The sequence below is a fragment of the Agrilus planipennis genome, unplaced genomic scaffold, assembly GCF_000699045.2.
Source record: "Agrilus planipennis isolate EAB-ADULT unplaced genomic scaffold, Apla_2.0 scaffold109, whole genome shotgun sequence".
NCBI lineage: Eukaryota > Metazoa > Arthropoda > Insecta > Coleoptera > Buprestidae > Agrilus > Agrilus planipennis.
In genome coordinates, this window is record NW_020438934.1 from 238,721 (window position 1) to 261,097 (window position 22,377).

Below are 22,377 nucleotides of genomic sequence, written 5' to 3' on the forward strand. Positions count from 1 at the left end.
TAGGCGTCGGGCTCAGAATGTCCACGATCTGCCACTGCCTGTCACAATAATCAAGTCTTGAATTCATTGTACTGTTAAGAAAATAATTCGCCGATTTCCGTATCCATTTGTTTTGTATTTTTTTATTTTGTCATCGTTACCATTCAAGTAAATCGTGGCTCTTTTTTAAAAGCATCCAAATATCAAAGAGGTAGTCTTTTATTCCGAGTGGTATTACTCGTATGTATACGAGGTTGCATATCAGTCTCCGTAGCATTCGGGTTTCCCGCTTGATCTAACGTTGAATTTTCATAAAAATTGAAAATTAATTTTATATTTTATCGATTATCGTCTTAAGTTTAATCACATTGAATAATAAAATTGGTTTTCCCTAAAGTAGTGGTCTATAGAAGCAAATGCCAATCTTTAATTCATTTAATGTAACAGACGTTTTCTATATCAATAAACTAAATAGTATTTTACTTTTACTCTTCTTTAAAATAAATAAACAAAACTTTCTTTAAATTGTTGCAATTACCTTTCGCTTTTACAAGTTTAATTTGAATTGACTCTTATGGCTTAAAGCAGTTTTTTCCGATTTTAAGCAATTTTTGAACAGTATAAAACAACCATACCATAAATACCATTAATTACCAACAATTATATCCATTTAAGCATCCTCCTGATATATTAACACATTAATGTGAAGCAAAAATCAGTATAATACAAATTTGTCCTTCGAGATAGTAGACCGAGGTTATTATAGAAAATAGAATAGAAAAGAGTTTCAACAGGTTATCTACTTTTTGTCCCTAATCTTTTGATTGCGTTGACATAGAAGTTTGATTTTTTTACAGCTCCAAGGTATTACAAACTTGACTATTTGATATTAACTTCAACTTGAGACTTCCACGCGTTCCTGAAAAAAAGGGCCTCGACCGACAGACAGACATACGGATAACGAAGTGATACGAGATGCGGTACCCTAAAAAGGAACATTATCGGCATTAATTCCAGAAAGCCACAAAAACATAAAATTCCTATTAAATGGATAAAAGATAAGCCGTTTTTTCGGTTAAATACAAGGTGATTTCTATTTGCACAACTTTGTATTTAAAAAATGCTCATGCTTGAATTGCAAGTCATTTATTATTAAGAAAGTTATTTGGTAGATAGGGTTGGGGTTAAGATGTATTAAGGTGCTTGGGTTTTATTTTTGGGTAAGTGACGTAGCGTGGGAGGAGGGGGACAATGGAGGCCATAGGCCCCGGGCAGCGCAAATATGGAGGCGGCAAAAATACTTTCTTCAGTGGCAGAAAATCACGCTACGCCACTCTGTGACGGTGCCCGATGGGTCGCACTGCCCTAGATGCGACCATGTACAAATCAGATGACAATTTTCTCCAAAAATTATTTAAATTATAAATAAATCAATGGTAAAACTTAATAATACCGCATAAATAAATAGCGATATTACCTTAATATTATATAAAAAAAAATATGAGTGCTGACAGCACAGGGCAAAGTAGTATTACGTAAATGAAAGTTAGTATCAGAAATTTCTTATGCTGACGTGTACGATGTGTTGCATACCTATTTACAAACAATTCCTTTAAATTTTAATCATTGATATTATGCTATATACATACTATACATCTATTAAAAAATCATAATGGCCGACATCAGTGACAATACGACAACAATTGAAAAAGAATGATGGCCGACAACAGCAACAATTAGAAAAGAATAATGGCCGACACTACGTCACAGTATTGTTCACAAAAGTGAATTTCAACCACTCGAAGCAGTAGTGCTAACAATTTCGAACTCACAGTGACTGATAGGGGGGAAGAACTAGTAATGATAATAAATATGAGAGTTCAATGTGTAAATATGCACTTATCCAGTTATAAAAAAAAAAGTTCAAAAGCACAGGTTTGTAAAAAATTTTATTTACGAAGTATTAGTTGTAACTGAAGAAGTAATATAGGTGTACATATGCTTATGTGTGTTATAGTTTTGACAAAAATTAAATAAAATTAACAGTTTTTGCAACCATATTTTCCCCGATGGCGATATTATGTAGTATTTTCTAATTGAAATAATTAACTTAAATTCAAAATCAAAGCGCGCACTGTAAAAATATTAAATGGACTATGGACTTCTTTCAATTAACAAATAATGAGTTTTCAATTTAAAACAAAACTAAAAGTTTTTTACATATTTAGAGCCTTTTCAATATCAACTATAAGGCAAACAATATGCAATATTGTATGTAGTGTTGCATAATCTGCAAAATAATTCGTTTTTCCTAATGTCTACGTCTACAGAACCGTTGACGTGAAACGTGTAATATTATTGTGTCACAATAGTATTATTCATCATTGCATTTTTCAGTTCCGTCAATTAATTAATCTATACCGTCAATTCATTTTCATTACCGATGTTTAAATGACAGTGGGGTGAATGAGTGTTAAAAGTTATTTGTGTAGAATAAAACCCTTTTACAGTTATATTTTTATATAACATTTTTTGGGGGAGTGTGAACTCGTTAACCACATATTTTGTACTCAAAATTAAGGAATTTACTGTAATAAAAATAATTAATTACTCGTCATTCAGAAGTCTCAATTAAGGAGGGAGGATGGTGTGATGTGTGATAACGCTATTAACAGCTTAGCAAATGGTAATGCTTAAATTTGGCTCCTGTTATAATGCGAATAAGGCAAAATGATCTTTTTTAACACACATTGTATATGATACTCCTCTAAGTAATACGGATAATAGTTAAAATTGTAAATAGAAATCATGAAGCTTTATAAACAGAAACTTTTAACAAATGCCCAACTGAAGAAGCTAAATGAGCATAAGTACTCCTACAAAAGTGATAGTTTCTTGGACAGTTTTCTGCAACCCTGGTGGAACTACTTAGTTAGCAAAACTCCTATTTGGCTAGCCCCAAACCTCATAACGCTTGTTGGTTTATTTGTTAATGTTTTAACAGCCTTAATATTAATAGCGTAAGTATTACATTTTTATTTATTAAAGTGTAAACTATAACCAAGCACACATATTTCTAGTTATTCACCTGATGCCAAAACAGAAGCACCTCGTTGGACATATTTTCTGTGTGCTGTAGGACTTTTTATTTACCAAAGTTTAGATGCTATTGATGGAAAACAAGCTCGACGTACCAACTCAGCAAATCCCCTAGGAGAGCTTTTTGATCATGGTTGTGATTCAATATCAACCATATTTGTAGCACTGTCAGCGTGTCTAGCAGCTCAACTGGGAAATTACCCAAACTGGATGTTTTTCCAGGTATGAAATTGTTTCTAATATAAATGCAATTGTATTAATAATCGTTTGATATAATTCTTTTAAACTTCTAAATATTTTAGTGCTTTTGTGCTATCACATTGTTTTATTGTGCACATTGGCAAACTTATGTGTCAGGAACATTGAAATTTGGGAAAGTTGATGTTACAGAAGCCCAGTTTACAATTATGATAATTCATATGGTCTCAGCAATATTTGGGCCAAGTATATGGAATACAAAGGTAATTTTTAACTTTTTTTAATTTGTTTATGCCTCCCCTTTGGAATATTGAATTATTAAAGCATAAATATTTTACAAGTTTATAAGTTCAAGTATCTACGTGATTACATTTTCTTTATTAATTTAATATTTATTGTTAATTTTGTATACCCCTTTATCACCAAATTAAACATGAAATAGGTACATCCTCAGATTTAAATTTTTTATATATAAAAAATAAAATACACAAGGTAGTAAGAAATATTTAGTAGCAATCCTACATTTAGTCAGTTATATGCATGTAATATGTTAATGTAATATTTAAGAATGACATATTTTAAACAGATTTTTAGCGATTCTTTTGCATTATGGTACACAATACCAATAATGACATTCATTACTTGTTCGTGGTCTTTATATCAAAAATCGATAGTAATCTTCACAGGTGGAGTAGGCAAGAATGGCTCTACCATTGCAGTAAGTCAAATTAAAGAAAAGCATGACAATTTCATAAGGTGGACCTCCTTTTTTTATAGCGGTTATTTAACACTTTTTTGTGTAGTCTTGTCTTTTAAGGGGATCTGTTTACTACTATAACATTATTTTTCATGTGAGTTGTTGCAAATACCGCTTAAGCTTCCTCAAGACACCTCTTTATAATATAACATAAACTTACATATTATGAAGACTACTGTTTAAAATTCATTATTCACCGGAAAAGGAAAGACCACGTTCTTCACTTATGATTAGATCCAGCCCTGTTAACAATATCCTGTATATTACATCTACAAATCCTAAGCATCAATAGATTGGCATTTTTCGTGCGGTTTTTTTTTTAATAAAAATAAGCAAATTTTAATATTATTTTGGAAAATATGCTAACGTTTCACAAAGTAGGTACATGATAAATTAAAACGTACTCTCACAACTATTTAAACAAAATACATAATTTAATAACTTAATTACAATTTTGTTCTATATTGCTTTGATTGTGATAAAAAAAAGCCCTTTTGCCATATTCTCAAAAATTGTACATTAAAGATTAAGAACATGACATTTTTTACTTACTGTAAACTACCTCAGGTTAATGAACATTAATACTTGATATTAACCACTATTAAATTAAGTGTTTCAAAAAATCTTAAGATAATTGCAATGGTCTTTTAAATTAAACAAAAAAATATCAAGAGTTGTTCGCTATATTGATTTTTTGCACATTAATCCACAATTACCAAAAGAAGGTATAAAATTATAGAATACTAATATATACTCATTAAAAGACAATTCTGATTAAGAGGATAATTTTTCTCCAAAAATTTTTATCATTTTCATTTATTTGTGAATGAACTAATTTTGCTTTTTGCTTAATTATTTCGCCACTCAAAATAAAATTATTATTTCGTTCATCAAGAAACCATTTATGTAATTTTAGGAGGCTACGGACTCGAACGTTTTCTCTGTCCATATTTACCTCTCATAGCTTTAGGGTTTAGTTCCCTACTTTGTTTTATCATACAAAAATTATTTAGGTGATATATGCAGAATTCAGATAAGACAACCACTAACACCAAACTATGTACCTATCTAAATTGATACACGAATAAAACTTCTCTCTAGCGAATTCTCTACAAGGAAGTGCCAAATAATGTCGGAGATTTACAGCAATGATGCACATTATGAGGTGTTTACGATATGCGATGTTCACACTATCGCGAGTCTATTATATTGTATTTTTGCAATAGCAATTCGAGAATAACCACGTATTTTTCGCAGCATTATTTTACAGCAAGTAAACGAAGGAATTTTAAAACAGTCGTTGAGTTTTTAATTTAGAAAAAATAAATTTGTATTGTAGGTTTTCGGTAGTTTCACGACGAGTCATATGTTGTGCACGATGTTCTTCATTGGGTACTTTCAAGTATTTCTTAATTTTCTCGAAGCAATTAGAGCTGGAGGTTGTGGAAAAAATGGTTCCACTGTTGCTGTAAGGATAACAATAATAATTTACTGTTTACCTATCTTCGAGCTTAAATTAATTACAATAATATTTAATAACGATATTTTCGAGCTTGCATTCTGTCGGCATGCTTAAGTATTTCAAATTAGCATTAAATTTGATACTTTGTGTACATAAACTAGAAAAAATTTCCACTTTTCTTCCTTTCATAAAGAAAAGTAGTTCTTACTGAAATGAAAATTGTATGCGATGATGAACTATAGTAATGTTCAATTGAAGGATAAATCTTTAATTTTCTATTATTTTTTTTATTACTTAAATAGTTTCATCACTGCACATTATTTTCAAAAACTACATTAAAAATATATTTTCTAAAAACAAAGACTAAAAAACAGTAGATATTGTTTTCATAATTAGCTTCTGGTATTTGGTGAATAGTTTTTTATTATCTAAAGAGTAGCTATACATTTATGGGTTTCTTTATTTTGATTTAATGAAGCTAAATAAAAAATCTAGATAAACATTCACATATTAAAACAATAATATAAAAATAATATCGTAATTTTCATCATCTCAAATGTGTGGAATGTGTGTCATCAGTTTTGTTAATACGAGTTTATCATTGTATACGTACATGGACTTTATTCATTAAATTGACTATGGTTGTGAAGCTTTTACCTATTTTAATTAGTTTTAATAATCCGAATTAATTTTATTTATGTGTATGTTTTAAAGATCAGCACGGGTACGTTAATTTGAAACATGTGTTCCGGTCTTAAAAAACGATAACTTTTTCGTAGCTCACAAAAATGGGGTAAAGGGCCAATTTAATTATGCATTTATTATTTAACGCAGATAAATATTATTACTAAAATGTTTATATTGCAATGGAAATGCACAAAAAAAATAGTGGATGAATAACACAAATACATTAAAATTAATTTCATTTCGAATTTCTACATAAGAGTATCTATAAATTTTAAAATTATAAACGGTTCATTATTGCTTTGTTGTCCAAAAAGAAGTTGATTGTCTTATCTTCGAAAACTACATCGGTTAAGAATAGCTACCGTTCCACGAACTGGACTATCAGACGAAGCTCCGTTATAAATTGTTTGCATTTTTTCTACTAACTGTGAACCTCTTTGTTTGTTGTTCAAGATTCCCGCAACAGACATGGAGATTCGAACCGTCGGTCTTTACATTGCATGTGTCCAATATTTACTTCATGCTCGAACCTATTTCCGAGCAATTTTCACGGAAGGTGCCGGAAAAAACGGATCAACAGTTGCCGTAATACCCCTCTCATTCATCGATCTTCCTGTGGCTTTCATCTCGCTAAACTTCGTCCAGTTGTTCGTTTGAATATTTAATCTACTTAACGTTTCAAACGCTCATCTGAAACGAAACCTAATATTCGCAGCAACAGCATATCCTATTTCTTTTTTTTTTTGCTTTTTACCGTCAACTCCTTTTGTAACTTCGCTTTGCATGGCCCTGATTAACTTTAGAGATGGTAATGCTAAGTTTGTGGAGGTTCCTAACGCTTCTTGTTTTTCTGTAATTTTTTTATTAAATAAGTATATACTAAAGTAGAATAACAAGAAGCTGTTCCCTAATCAAAATAAAAAAGAATTATGTAGCAATATTTTTTCGTTTTTACGGAGAATCTGCAAACATCAAGGGTATCTATTAGCAAAAGAAAGTTTTGATTAAGTGAATTAACACATTCAACTTTTTCTTCTTTGTTCTCATTTGATGTTTGTTTGATTTGAAACAATAACAATATTATTAATTTATTTACAACATATTTTGCTTTAATGCTGCATCATTTTTTTTTTCACTTTTAAACTTTTGGTTGCTTTTGTTATCGGCATTTTCCTTCTAATTTCACTCTATATACTTTATTAATAAATGTGAAAATAAATGTTGTACTGTCATTTTAACGTGTACATTAGTAAAAAAATTATTGTTTTTTTCACCCAGGGTACAAGTGTGCTATCTCCTATAATACCCTTCTCAATGGTGCTAGTTCCTGCGTTTATAATTTATAGAAAATCGATCGATCATGTTTATGAAGAGCACCCAGCTCTTTATATAATGGCCTTTGGAATAGTTGCCGCCAAAGTAACAAACAAACTAGTTGTAAGGATGATAGAATGTTTTTATACACACTCAATATTTGCATTTTATTATTACGTTTTAGGTTGCCCATATGACTGTTAGTGAAATGGAATATATGGATGTTTCACTTGTTGGCCCCGCTATGTTATTTTTTAATCAATATTTTAATACCTTTTTACCAGAATATGCGGTTCTATGGCTTTGTATGGTAAGATTTCAATCATTATATTATATACTAACGGTTTAAACTAATTTCACAATTACAAAAAAAAATGAATTTTTACTAAATAAATTCAATTTTTATAAATCGGTTTTCTAGAAGATTAACTAAATCGCCTATAAAACGATTAAATGTATGTATCTAATGAATTCATCGTAAGTACTTAATTTGTTTTTTCAGATATGGGTCACTTTGGACTTATTCAGGTATTGCTCGCAAGTTTGTCTGGAAATATGCGACCACTTACACGTAGAATTGTTCCGCATCCCAAGTCCTGGTGATCCTCTAAGGGTCACTGTGCCTTCGACAGCCCTGTCACTAGAGAAAAATGGTACGGCTTATCGAACTATTAAAACGCGCAGTCGAAAACACTATTCGTAGTCCTTCTAGAAATAATTGGAATCTAACATTCAGAGGGTTTTCTCTTTTCTTCTCTCTATCTTTCACTTTTTCGTTGATTTTCATTCATGATATAGGAATTACTTTTTTTCAATCTAATATCCAATTTTTGTTTTCAATTAATAAGTATATTATAAAAATTTGAGGTAAGCTCAAAGTTAAATTAAAAAATAATAATTTGTGTAAATAACGAATTAATTCCACTTTTGGCTATTGTGTTTTCATTTAATTTCTTGTTAATATCAGAAAAAGCTAATGTACTGTTTTAAAGGATAATTTGTTTCTTTTCAAAATAAAAGGAAATCAGTTGACACTTGAGGATTTTATAAATTTTTCTGTTATTATTCATAACTTGTAGTTCCTTAATCAGTGTCAACTTTCGATTGACCCATAACTATCTATTACTACACTGTCACCTTACATGTAGAATTCTTAATTCACACCATACGTAGCAATATGCCAAAAAAGATATCTTTTGTTTTACACCTTTTAGATTCTGTTTCTACTCCAACCTTCATAACTGATAAGAGGCGCACGTCATTCGCACATATAAGGTTCGTACTTAGGCCCGTGATCATAGTAAATAAATATTCCTTATTCTTATTAAAACCAAATTAATTTTATTTATGGTCGGTACCATCTAATTGACGTTAAAATCATTTCTAACCCATTCTACATTTCTTAATACCTAGTTACAAGCATTACACTTGATTTTACAACTTATCTCAATCGATCGTCGGAATGTGCGGAAAGCTTTTAAGAAAGGGGGCTAGTAAAAATATCGATGTTAGGGGTCGATCAAACCAACACGAGATCAGCACATTTAACAAATTATTCGTTTTTTTTGCATATATTGGTTGTTCTATAGGTTTACGTTATTGAATTCATTCATCTTTTTAAACTAACAGGATTTTAATCGAAAAGCAGCACACACATTTAAGGAATAGTCCCGAATTTTTAACTGTATGTCGTATAGTAAATCTATTTTATTAGGTAGATAGAGACAAACGCTACAACTTGAGCGTTGTTTGTTATTCAAGTTTATTTCAGAATTACAATTGAATGGTTGTTGAATGCTTTGGAAGCTAGTAAGTTTTATAAAAAAAATCGTACTGAAAATTTTAAATCACCAACAGAATAAGATGTTGATTTTCATTTTTCGTTTGAATTTACCTTAGACCATGAGTTTCACGTCTGTTCCTATAAACAGTAATTTAGCGTCCTAAGTGCGCCCATGCGAATTATGTCATGTGCGAATAACATGCAGTCCTTATAGTGCTTATAGCAGACCTAAATCGTATGTACTGAATTAGTTTTGCGCATAGGTATCTAACAAATACGTTCCTTATACTGCTTTAATGTAGTAATAACAATCTTATTGTGATTTTATTTTTGTAAATACTACTTTCCGTATCGTTAATTATTTTTGTAGATTAATTCTACAAAATAACCGGGTAGCCAACTGCTTGATGCCAAAGAGGCCTTTATGGTTTTTCTCGAACAAAAAATATACTTATTCACATTTGAATATTATTAATTAAATTATTTCTTTTTTATGACAATAAGTTGTTGTATATACCATTGCTTTAATTTTTCTTTTAAAACTTTAGATCTGAACTAAAAGACAAAGGTTGATCTTGTCGTCACTATCTCCTCTGGCAGATGTTAACAAAATTATTGTTTCTTAAAATGTTTATTATTTAATTACGTACATAAAATTTTAAACGATTTGTTTTTTGTAAAAATAGAAAAAGTGTACGTATTTGACGAAAATGAAAAAGAAATATTTTGTAGTCCCTTTGTGCGTAAAGAACTTTAAATTAGACTGCTGTATGAAGTAACTATAAATAAAGCAGTAATACTTATATAATTTTTTTAAACAAAGTACTCCAAAATTTTTCCATTATAATAGAAAAAGAAATTAATGGTCGAATGCTAATATTTTTTTATTGTAGACCATGGTGGATTTTTTTTTACTAAAAGGCTGTCTGTAAAATTTTCTATTAAATACTATTATTTTAACTTGAAAGTATTTATTGTCTACTGCAGAATATTACATTTAGCAGTATAAATACAGTTGTCATTTCGCATTGGTTCTTAATACTTCTAAAATAACGAATTAAACAAAACTGCTTATTCTTTTCTATTTTTAATTTATGCTAGGGATGTAACATTCAGAAAAATGCAAAAATAAATTTAATTCTCAAACAAGCAATTTAATTTCTTTAATAAAAACATTTTTAAACCTATTGTTAAACTGTACTAATAGAAACCAATTAGTAGAAGAATTTAAAGTAACAGTAGTGCATTTCATAAAGAAAACAATGTTGTATGTTAATAACTATCGAAGGGTGATAGAGTAAATAGGCGATTCCAAATTAAAATGACTCATTAGTTTCTAATTTGAATATTAGTGTCCTACTACTTAAATTCAATAATTATCAATTACACATTAACGAGAACATTGTTTCGATCGATTGATATCATTTTATTTGAAATATAATTAGAAACATAGAAACCAAGAATTATTTGGTTTTGAAATCATTTATTTTGTGTATCGCCCCTCTGTAGTTCTAGGTGAATCTTTCTTATGGCTAGTGCTCGATTAAACAAGGATGCTATTAATAATAGTGGAAATTTTATTTATTTCGTATACTAATTGCAGTTAACTTGGTGAACCCCGTTAGAAAATGTGTTTCACTTGAACAACGTAGAAAATGTTATCAAGACGTTTCAGAACCAACTTTTGAAATCACTTCTGGTTTTAAAACTGGTTATGTTGAAATTGCTAATAAAATGGAGAATTTTTTGCGCACAGGAAAACCGTTTACATTGAATAATAAATAATCTGAATGAAATACATCAATTGAGCCATGTACATATACTTATGCTTGTATATTTTATATAAGATTATATCTATATTTATTATAAATTCTAATATCATCTAAAATCTCATACACTTATTCATCCTAAAAGTGTTCTGTTTAAAATTATCAGTTTTAAGATAATGTAACACTTAAAATACTTTAATATGGGAGCTTGCTTAAAAACTCAATTGCCTAATTGATGGTGCTGGTAGTATTTACTATGTAAATGGAAATATTGTTTCTACGCTTTCGAAAATTTTCAGCAAATTAGTAATTTTTAGGTGCTAGTGATTCTGATATGAGTGACCTGGGGAAAGATGATGGAATACCATTATTACATTCATGAGAAAACCATGTATTTGCATTTCTTCAAAATAACATTTACGTTATATATAGTTTATTAATTCAACTACCCATATAATAAACATTGTTGATGTGGTAAATAAATCGTTATTGTAAACCATCTATTTTTCCTAAAAAATAATAATGAATTTCAGCTTTCAATGTTGTTTTCTTTTTTGAATGTAGTCAGTTCATTTTCAAATAAGTCCAAAGTGTGATCACAAACATTAACTAAATCTTCTAAACCTCTTCTAAGAGCATCAACAGCTCTACCTTCATACATTTGTATCCTTAAGTTCATTTTCTTTTCTGCCGGATGAGATATTGTGTAACCACAAAATTGAACATCTTTGCTGTAAAGTGTTATCAAAGAGTGTTGAAAACGAATATATTTATGATGTCTACTTACTAGCTTGAAATTATACTTCGCAGAGTATTTCCTAAAGTGTGCCCCTCATCTTCAAACACGAATGTCTTTGATCTTTCTCCTGCTGATTCACTGCTTGCCAACTAAAATAATTTACTGTAAATTATATAGGTTAAAATGTTTTAATTTGCTTACTTGTGATATTGGCATTTTTAAATATTCATTAATTCTTCAAAGTTTAAAAGGAATATAATAATTCTGATTTAGTATTTATATATGATTTTTAACACTTTTTCTAGGTTAACGTCAGTTAACGTCGATAACCATAGATAATAGATATACAAATGGTCGTTAACTTTAACACCATAGACATGGTTGGAGACATAGATACATAGATGTAGTTAGAATTTAGACCATAGATTTAGACATTCTTGTTAGAATTTAGACACAATAGAAATCATATAGCTAAAATCATAGATGGTTAAAGGTACATCATACATCATGCATATATCTATATATAATTCTATTATCTATGATATAATTTAATAATGTATCTATGATAATAGTCATATAATGGCTGTATAATAGCAAGTCAACAAAAACTGTTAACCCCATACTTAATAAATAAATTGCATTTTTTATTTCATAATCAAAAATGCCGAAAAAGAAAACAGGACAACGAAAGAAAGCTGAAAAACAAAAACTTCGTCAAAAAGAGATCAGGTCAGCAAAAGACAAAATCGCACTGGCACAACATCCTTGCAATGGAGCCATGGAATGTGATAGATGTAATAGGTTAGACCTTTTTATTAATTTTTTAGCACATCACATAACCGACTTATTTTTACAGAAAACAAAAAAATAGAGCATTTTGCTACTTTTGCCAAAGTATTCAAAGACTTCCAGTTTGTGCACAATGTGGAAAGATGAAGTGCATGTTAAAAACCGGCGACTGTGTTATTAGGCATGCAGGAGTTTATACAACTGGATTAGGAATGGTGGTAAATGAAATATTTAATTTTCTCTCTTGTATGCAGTATTGGTCAAATTTATAAGACAAAATCAAAAACCTTATTACTACTATATTTATATTAGGAATAATCACAGTTATTTCTTTAGGGTGCCATTTGTGATTTTTGTGAAGCATGGGTATGTCATGGTAGACGTTGTTTGCAGTCACATGCTTGCACTTGTCCTCTGCAGGAAGCAATCTGTGCAGAATGTGAACGAGGTGTATGGGACCATGGTGGGCGTATTTTCAAATGCTCTTTCTGTGATAATTTCCTGTGTGAAGATGATCAATTTGAGCATCAAGCATCATGTCAAGTTTTAGAATCAGAAAACTTTAAATGTATATTCTCTATGACATTAGTATTAATTTTCTTTTAAAAAATATAATTGTAGGTCAATCTTGCAATAAACTTGGGCAATATTCTTGTTTAAGATGTAAAACATGTTACTGTGAAGACCATGTTCGAAGGAAAGGCTTTAAATATGACAAAAACAAGTCTATTCCTTGCCCTAAATGTGGCTATGACACATCACAGACTAAAGATCTTAGCATGTCCAGTAAGAATAACACAAAATACTTTCACTTTTTAAACAATGTTATTCTAGTATTACTATTTTACAGCTCGCAGTCACAAATTTGGGCGACAAGCACAAGCAAGTGGTTATGGTGATTATGACGAAAGTGACGAAGCTGATTATGATTATGGAACATCTGCCTACAATTATGATAATGAAGAGGAAGGGAATGATTCTTATGAAGAATCTGATGAGGAATCAGAAGAATCGTCAGAAGACGACGAGGAAGAAAAGAAAGATGAAGGTAAATAATGTACATTTATATTATTTGCACAATATGACATGATCAATTGGTATAATAAACAGTGCTAAAATAGTTTTCTTCTCTCAAATACTGAATATATGGAGCTTTTCTTTTCGTATAATACATACTTGTCCTCGTATACATGCGAATACTTTCAAATTTTTCGATTTGCAAACTTCCAGTAACAGACCTTTTCACGTCTCTTTAATATACTTCATTTGACCTTTATTCACAGAAGAAAAGATTTCTTGACGTTTTTCCCTTTTTCCTACTATAATTTAATTTAAAAATTTTTCTGAATTGATGAAAGGCCTTTTGAGTAAACGTTTTCAAAATATGCAAAATATTTAATTGTCTTATTAATAAAAATCAAATTATTTTCTATCTAAAAGTAAAAGTTGAATTTCGTGCCATTGTTGTCAGAAACTTCCTTGACGTACATATACCATCAAGACGTCTTATCATAAGCTCTATCATTAAAACAATCAATTTGGTCAATAACATTTTTATTTTACGTTTCTTTTTGTTGAAATTTGTCCTACAGCCATGAGTTTTACAAGCAATGAAAAACTAATTTTAAAATTATAAATTAATTACTTTTTCAAGTTACTAAAGTAACAAATTAATAAACTACTACACTACATGTAGACATTTTTTCAATGCCTTAACAAGTCCATCATCAAAAAGCACCAAAGTTTTCTTTAATGTAATTTCCTCGTTAAATATAAATTACCAATACTATGCTGTAAAAAATGCAAGTATTTTCCATATTTTCTTAACTTATAGTAACTTTAAAATATAAAAATTCCAACTAACAGCATTGAGAAAATTTTAGCTTAGCCAATTTTCAAATAAGTTCAAATAATGCTTTAAAAGTAACACCATCTCCTTCCTAATTGAAATAGAAAAGTCACGTTTACAGAGCTTTAAAGTAGTAATCCTAACTTATAGCAATAATAATTAACTTTACTCATACTCTACACTCGTCTTTATACAGTATCAAGCATGATATAGGTACTTGGAAAATTTGAATTTTATTTATGTTCAGTATGAAACCTGATTTTACCATTACCCTACCACGCATGCAGACATTGTTGTGAATATAATATATACAGACATTGCAGTTATTATAAATTATTATTTTGTAAGTAATATAACAACTGCAATGACAGTAACTAGCAATTAGTAGTTCTTACATTTTTTAAGCAAAATAAACGAAACTTAGTAAATATAATTGGAAAATAGCAACATACATAATTACAGAAGTGTAACAGAGATTAGCCTCCTTGCCACAATTTATCACGACTCGGTCCTTTTTGTTCTACATTATTTTTTTACCTACATGGTAGGAAGAATTAATTTTGTATTACAAATAGTTTACTTATGCACTAACTCCTCATATAGTTAAGATCATTATCAGCGTAAATGATATACAATAAAAATTAAGATGATGCAAAATTCTCTGGTAACAATTTTTGAAATAATGAAAACTATTGAACATGAAGTCAAGTTTTTTTTTTTATAAAGTTTCTATGCCAAATAATTATATTTAAAAAACCCTGTCGGTACTGCAAAATCCGTACCTTAGAAGCTCTTTAAATAATTTCAATATAACCCAAATTGCATTTCAAGAGAATTTCTTTTCTAATTTACATAAAATAAATAAAATTAATAATTGTAAATAACGTTGCTTAGCATATTACTGGTCTATAATAGTCTAAGTGTCTACGTATTGGTGTTAAAATTACTGTACAGATCTTTACTACCAAAAGCCAGGAACTAAAGCTGTTTTTTGAAACTGAAACAGAAATAGCAAAAAAATTTTTAAATGCAGGTATGTAGCTTGTTCGGTATTACTCCTTTTCGGTCTTAAGTTGATTCACCAGGAAACCTGATGCTGCGTCCATGTGTCAGTCACTTACTATTCTCCTAAACTTTTTAGGTGGAGGCCTAAATTCGTCGTATGCATGTTCTGGGAGAAATTTCTCAAGTTGTTCGTCGAAAAATTTTTCTAGCGTTTTTGCATCCTGATACACTTGAGTATTCTCCTATATTCAAAAAAAAAAAATACAATTGATTTATTGCACTCTTCACAAACAAGATGTATTTAACTCAGCTCTATTATCAATTTATAATAAATCAACAAAAGCTTCTTTTAATAACATTATTTTATCTACTAAATCCACAAAAAAAAATTCTTACGTCATTATATGTATAAGCGTTTTTAAACATCAGTCGAATGTCTTTAATGAAATCATCGATGGTTGTGTAATGGTTGATGGCATTCCAGTCTAATTTGTGTCTGATGGTATCCAATGCAATTGGTTTTTTGATAATGGAATGATATTCTATATTCTGCAAAACAAAATTAATAGTTTGTCATTCCTTAAACTCATATTACATAAAAACATCGTTTAAGACACATGCCAACAATTTTAAAGTATTGTTTTAACGTTATTTATACTGCGTATGAAAATGAAAAGAAAAACTACCAACAGCAGTCTAATAAATGCACGTCCATGCGAATAAAGACACATTTCGTCATTTACCTGAACATTCTGTGATAACGCTTCGGTTTTTTGCTGAACAAACAAAAGTACGAAAAATCGTTACTGATTATACAGAAATTAATTAAACTGCCTTTACCGTACTCTATTATTTCGTTTACACGAAAAGGGCGTGCATTTTTTTTATGTTTAACTTACTTCTGGTCCTATCACTTCTCTGAATGGCAGACTTGGTTCATATTGACAGTACAATTCCAGAACTATTCTCTCCAGTATTTTGCGCTGTCTTGTTTCCAGTTCCCCTTCTTTAATCTCACCAGGCGGTAAATCAGCAATATTTGTACAGAGCAGACATTGCCATGTGTCACTTTCCCTTAAATTTATGAATACCTAATTATTGAAGTTCAAATACTACTTCACATATTTTATTAACACGATTTTATAATTCAAATGAATAAACTTAGTTAATTTTTTTCTATTATATACACATACATCAGCTATCAATATATTCTTTAAAATGTTTGTGGTACTTAAAAGTGTTTCTGGGATTTAGAACTTACTCAACGCTTAAGTTCGGTATATGACAGAACTGATGAAACACCTTTGGACATTTATCGCAACAGACGAGTTCGCCACCATCCATGCACACCGCGCACCAATCCTCATTCGGATCGTCTTTACCAGGATCGACAACGTCACCTTTCACCTTTCCCGACAAAACACCTCCTACGACGCCGCTATCGTCCGTGGAACTGTCCACGTGGGGCGAACCACCTGTTGTTTTGACATTACCCTCCGCGAGCACTTGAACACCATTCGAATCGAGTTTCGCGATCGTTGCCATTAAATCATTAACTGAGTCCTGACAGAACTTATCGAGATTCCGTTCCGTATCCGATTTACCACCCTGTACACCGTTGGGGCTCGGTGTTTTCGGTATAGTTGATGACACAGCAGCTGGTTTTGTATCTGAACCAACGTTGTTAGCCTATAAAGAAAATATTGTATAAAACCGGTGTAATCTATCACAAATTAATTGTATATTAATTAGTGGTGGTATTTTTCTTACATCAATAAAAACAAAAAATATGCATATATTACTAATACATCTCATAAAGTAATCAATCATAGGATAATGGGAAAACACCTACAAATTTTGTACTCTTAATTTAAGGATGTTTTTAAACTATCAATAATGTCATTTTCAATTCTTACTTGTGACTTTAGCGTTATCTTGAAGTTATCATTTACGGGCAAGGACGCTTGACTGCGAACCACAGAAACAGCATAGGTTCCGGCTCCAGCAGTTGCCGCAACTGCATCTCCTGTTTGCGGGATATGCCATTTGGCCCCTTGCTGAAGTGGCGGCGAAGTGAAGTTTTGATTTTGTACATTCATCTTTGTCTGTATATTAGGAGGTAAATGACTTGAAGTCAAAAGGCGAATGGACCCGCCTGGCTGTTGCAACTGTTGGCGCATCTGTTGTACCTGTTGCTGCTGGTTAAAACGGTTTTGATATTGTTGAGCGAACTGAGGCTGTACAGCCCTATATTGGTTTGGACCAGTTTGTACATACACAGTGCTGCTATTATGATTGGTTGTTGGTTGCAAAAGACCTCTCAAACTTCCTCGTTCCTGCATAAGTCCTTGCGGATGTGTTGAAGATGAGACCTGTAGTAAATTGCAAATGTAAATTTGGATTACAAATATCTTATTAAGCGAAATTACCAACAAAAAGATCTTTTACTGTTTTTTTATAAATGACAACGTAAAAATATACAAACCTGCTGCTGTTGATGATTGATTCCAGGACTGGACAGTCTGTTAATTGGTAAGATTGCCCTTGGCATACCACCTCTAGGAATAGTTACTCTTTGCATGGGACTTTGTTGTAAATGCTGTTGCAAAGTCATTGGCAAAGTGTTTAACTGGGGAGGCATATTTTGTTGAATTTTTTGATCTGAATAAAAATAAAGAACTTTAAGAGTTTTTTACGCTCAATTATTGATTCCGCAAACCCATATTTTTAAGTTAAGACGAAGAAAGAAAATTTTATTTAGACAGTAGATATTAACAGAGACAATAGAAAATACATATCTTGAATATTCAAAAAGTATGTCGTAGTAATTTGAGGCAATGGCTTACTCATATTCTGTTGCATGCCAGGCTGCATACTTTGAGATGTTTGCTGATAATGCTGTTGACCGTAAGGTGGTGGTAACATACGGGGCTGTTGAAACGTCATTTGTTGCTGTTGATAGTGTTGAGGTTGTTGTGGTGGTGGTTGTTGAATAGATGATGGAGGTGGTGGTTGATTAAGGGGTGACTGTTGTTGAGGGGGTCTCGTATGTCCCGGGCTAGGCGAACCATGAGGAGGTAATGACCCCGCCGGCGAAGAAGGTGAAATGGGATATACCCTGCCATCTACCACGATTTGCCCGATCGTGGAAATGACTGACAATAACAAAACGCCGCAAATAATAAAAGACCGATTTTTAAAATATGAACAGGTTAATAAGCTTACCTGACGCCAAACCTTTTATTGATAATGTTAGACATAAAAATAATACGAAAAATCTTATTACATTAAATAAAATTAAAACGTTTATACTTGCTAAGAGAATATTATATATAACCAACTAAATTATTCGTTTTTATAAAAAGGCATTCACATCTCGATAACGGATAAAAGTTGCCCGTGTATTGGACAACAGATAATGAACATAAATGAAGCTTTTTTTTCCCGGAACTAAATTATAAATATAATAACTTTGTTAATAGAAAACTCATAGGTTGTCGACTCTTTCAATTAATAATGAACAAATTATTTACAATTAATAGTTGTAGGCATTATTTGTCGAAGTTCAATATTCAATTTTAATAAGAATTAGAACAGAAATTTCAAAAAAATATTAACAATTTACCACAAGAATTGTTTTGTCAAAAATTAGCTTCATCAGGTGCAAGATAAAAGTTTGACGAAACTATACTGTCTAAACTATCAGTCAAAATTTTTGAAACCTTTCTTTTGCTTTTTCAAAATAAATCATTCATATATTATACTGCATTTGTGTAATTTACTAGCTCACCCTTAATTAATTCTGGAACTTTGTCAAGTGCAAGATGTATTCTAACAGGAATTTCAGGATTAGGAATATCTGCTCTCTTACACTTGATCCTTTGTAAATGGCATGTTACTTGACGTTTACTAAATAAAAGTGCCATATCACTACCACTTTCCAATGCATGCTGAGTAAATTCTATACAATGATCTGTGATTTTTGATAACTGATCCAATGCTACTTTCTTTTCTTGCAATGTTTTCTGTTTCTGTTCACAAACTTCATTTAATTTAGAAACAAGCTCCTTGCCTCTCATATTAATAGTATTTGTTAATCTGGAAATTTTTGAAAGTTATTATATACAGATGAACAGTGTAAGTTAAAACAAATGTACTTACTTCACGACCATTTGGGTGATCTCTTTAACAATAGCTTGCTTTTTTTCACTTATCAGTGTTTGCCGATCAGCGATGACTTTCATTGCACTATCAAGTAGGACTCGCTTGTAACTAAAAAAAATAAGACATTTTTGTTTAGAAACCTGGATGAAATATCTTCTTTGCATATTATATTATGGATATTTACCTGACATCCTTTAACATATTCGAGATAAATTTTCTTGTATCAGAGGCAATTTCATGAGTAAATTTGTATTTATGGTCTCGATGCTCTATAAGTTGGCAATCTCTACATGTCAATTTATCACAATTTTCACAAAAGAGAGATAACTTCTCATGAGGATGTACAGAACACATTAAATTTTGATTAGATGAAGCATTTGTAGATGTATGATTCTCAAGTAGGCCTTCTTCCTTGGTTTTAATTGTATGATCTTTCGTTATTTTCAATCTGGATTACAGAAATTTGCTTTAATACAAGTGACTCCTTTGCAGTACAGTAAATGATTTACCTTTGATGTGCTTGCACACAGCTTTCACAAATATACTCCAAACAGTCAGCACACCAACTAACTGCTAGCGCATCATCACTACAACTACTGCATTTTATCTCTGTAGCTTTAGCAATATTATCATCATGATTAGAAAACTCCAACAAGAATTGGTTTTCTATTATCCTTTCTACTTGGCTTGGTAAATTGCATGATGCACAGGGAATTAACACTGAAATATTTTAAAAGCTGATTTAAAACCAACAAGCATTAACTTTACTATTATAATATGCACCTGTTTGAATACTGCTGCCATGAATATTACTCTCGCTTTGCTCGCAAATTTTGTTATTAACACAAGAGCCACAAACGTTATGTAAGCATTCCAGTAACTTAGGCTCATCACTAGCAGTTAAAATACGTTCACAGAACACACATTTATATACAAAACTGTCTCCCGATGTACCACTTTCCACATTCTCTTCTTCGGAGCTATTGGTTAAATTATTGGATTGATCTTGGTTGCTATCTTCTTTTGTGCTATTTAAAACCTCTTCTATGGCATTATCAATTACAGCAATGTTTTCAACATTAACACTTGAAATGTTCGGGTTTTCCGAAGGATCAGAATCTTTCGATTCGGAGTTATTTTGTAAATTTGAATTATTTTGAATTGAATCTTGATCGCTCAACTTAAAATCGGCCTCAGCCATTGTTACCTTTCAAAAATATGAAGTACTTCAATGGCTAACTTCTACTTGTTGATTGAAGAGCATGTACACTTGAAATTATGAAATTTAAAAGATAATACGTTAAAAAAATCAATATTTTCATAAAATAAATTTATACCTTAAACAATTCGCACATTGTTTATATTTTTTAGAACATTTCTCTTCCGTAATCAGTACACGCAACACACCAACTCCCGAACTACAAAATGTCAAATTCATGTCAAGGATGTCAAGTTGAACCATAGTTAAACCCATAGGTTGCACCGTAGATAATAGAATTTATAATTAAAGTATATCACCCATAGATCACACTTTTTGTTCGATTTCAAAAATAATATTTGTTATAAACGGATTAATTCACAATAAGATTCCATATATTATATTACAGTTTAGTTAGGTAATAACCTATATAAAATGCTACGTTATCTCGTAATTTACAACTTATTTTCGTTTACAATTGTTTTGTACAAATAGTAATGAGTTCAGTACCATAGGTAACAATTGAGCACTTCGGAGTCGGCACTGGAGACAGTACGTACATAATTTTAAGATTTGCGCGGAGGCTGTGCTCATTTTAAAAGGAATAATTTTTTTAAAATTGTCAAAGGTTGTTACTGTTTAAGTAAAATTTATTTGATTTTAGAAATTATTGTTTAATATTTAATAGTAATCATGACAAGGTAAGTAAATTTTAAAATAATTTTGGAGGTTAAAGAAACAGCCATTTCTTAACATTATAGAGCTACAATTGAATTAGGAAATGTTACTCCTCACAATATTAAACAATTAAAGAAACTAAACAGCGTCGTATTTCCGGTTTATTACAACGACAAATTTTATAAAGATGTTCTGGAAGCTGGAGAGCTAGCAAAACTTGCATACTATAATGACATTGTGGTTGGGGCAGTATGTTGTCGTATTGACACATCTGAAAAGAGTCGTAGATTGTATATCATGACGCTAGGATGCTTGTACCCATACAGAAGATTGGGCATTGGAACAATGATGGTTAATCATGTATTAAATTATGTAGAGCGAGATGGGAATTTTGATAGCATCTTCCTGTGAGTAATTTTCTATTTGATTAACTTGTAAATTAACAGTTACCTTTTAAAGACACGTTCAAGTTAACAACGAAGGAGCTATTGACTTTTATAAGAAATTTGGATTTGAAATTGTTGAGACCAAGGAACATTACTATAAAAGGATTGAACCTGCAGATGCTCATGTGTTACAAAAGACATTGAGAAGTAAAGAGCAGAGAAATGGCACACATGAAGAAAACGGTAAAGAAAATAAAAAAGCTCACTAAAAATTATATTCTTTTGGACTACATATTTGTTTTTATTTGGTTAAAATAGTGTTAGTGTTTACTTGACACATTTTACTATTGGTAAATTGAGTGTAAAAAGTCATGTAAATAACAAAAATACACTTGTTAATATTTTTAAATTGTTACTGTGTAACTTGGCTTTACTGACATTATAAATGCTTCTGTTTGTCAAAGTAATGTAGAACAGAAATAAAATATTATTCAATATTTTAAGAGCTGTTACTAGGTAAC

At 30.7% G+C, this 22,377-nt stretch overlaps 5 protein-coding genes across 11 annotated transcripts; 3 read left to right on the plus strand and 2 right to left on the minus strand.

Moving 5' to 3' along the window:
- The first annotated feature begins 2,296 nt into the window (after positions 1–2,296).
- Positions 2,297–11,585, plus strand: LOC108737998 (cholinephosphotransferase 1). 7 transcript variants are annotated; one of them, XM_018471202.1, is made up of 9 exons: positions 2,297–2,999; positions 3,060–3,300; positions 3,381–3,539; positions 5,373–5,501; positions 6,636–6,767; positions 7,461–7,619; positions 7,681–7,806; positions 7,999–8,149; positions 10,883–11,585. In XM_018471202.1, the coding sequence occupies exons 1-9, from the start codon at positions 2,788–2,790 to the stop codon at positions 11,062–11,064; spliced, it is 1,491 nt and encodes a 496-aa protein (XP_018326704.1). In that variant the 5' UTR covers positions 2,297–2,787; the 3' UTR covers positions 11,065–11,585. The 7 variants fall into 7 exon arrangements, with proteins under 7 accessions (XP_018326704.1, XP_018326705.1, XP_018326709.1 ...); XM_018471203.1 differs by having other exon boundaries at positions 2,298–2,999; positions 11,366–11,585; XM_018471207.1 differs by lacking the exon at positions 10,883–11,585 and adding an exon at positions 9,650–10,082 and having other exon boundaries at positions 2,298–2,999.
- On the minus strand, positions 11,419–12,130 carry LOC108738000 (probable DNA-directed RNA polymerases I and III subunit RPAC2). The gene is made up of 3 exons (XM_018471209.1): positions 11,989–12,130; positions 11,836–11,936; positions 11,419–11,779 (listed from the first exon to the last, which is right to left on the minus strand). The coding sequence occupies exons 1-3, from the start codon at positions 12,001–12,003 to the stop codon at positions 11,578–11,580; spliced, it is 318 nt and encodes a 105-aa protein (XP_018326711.1). The 5' UTR covers positions 12,004–12,130; the 3' UTR covers positions 11,419–11,577.
- A 229-nt stretch (positions 12,131–12,359) lies between these two features.
- LOC108737992 (zinc finger protein 330 homolog) lies at positions 12,360–13,719 on the plus strand. Its single transcript, XM_018471194.1, has 5 exons — positions 12,360–12,588; positions 12,644–12,794; positions 12,913–13,144; positions 13,198–13,362; positions 13,427–13,719. Exons 1-5 carry the CDS (start codon positions 12,449–12,451, stop codon positions 13,630–13,632), a joined length of 894 nt encoding a protein of 297 aa, XP_018326696.1. The 5' UTR covers positions 12,360–12,448; the 3' UTR covers positions 13,633–13,719.
- A 96-nt stretch (positions 13,720–13,815) lies between these two features.
- LOC108737991 (E3 ubiquitin-protein ligase TRIM33) lies at positions 13,816–21,026 on the minus strand. The gene is made up of 13 exons (XM_018471193.2): positions 20,932–21,026; positions 20,378–20,863; positions 20,104–20,314; positions 19,779–20,042; positions 19,592–19,702; positions 19,221–19,528; positions 18,277–18,585; positions 17,916–18,091; positions 17,347–17,802; positions 16,692–17,119; positions 16,330–16,504; positions 15,827–15,979; positions 13,816–15,672 (listed from the first exon to the last, which is right to left on the minus strand). Exons 2-13 carry the CDS (start codon positions 20,793–20,795, stop codon positions 15,535–15,537), a joined length of 3,147 nt encoding a protein of 1,048 aa, XP_018326695.1. The 5' UTR covers positions 20,796–20,863; positions 20,932–21,026; the 3' UTR covers positions 13,816–15,534.
- A 267-nt stretch (positions 21,027–21,293) lies between these two features.
- On the plus strand, positions 21,294–22,265 carry LOC108737985 (probable N-acetyltransferase san). The gene is made up of 3 exons (XM_018471189.2): positions 21,294–21,493; positions 21,554–21,877; positions 21,930–22,265. The coding sequence occupies exons 1-3, from the start codon at positions 21,486–21,488 to the stop codon at positions 22,123–22,125; spliced, it is 528 nt and encodes a 175-aa protein (XP_018326691.1). The 5' UTR covers positions 21,294–21,485; the 3' UTR covers positions 22,126–22,265.
- Positions 22,266–22,377: the final 112 nt, after the last annotated feature.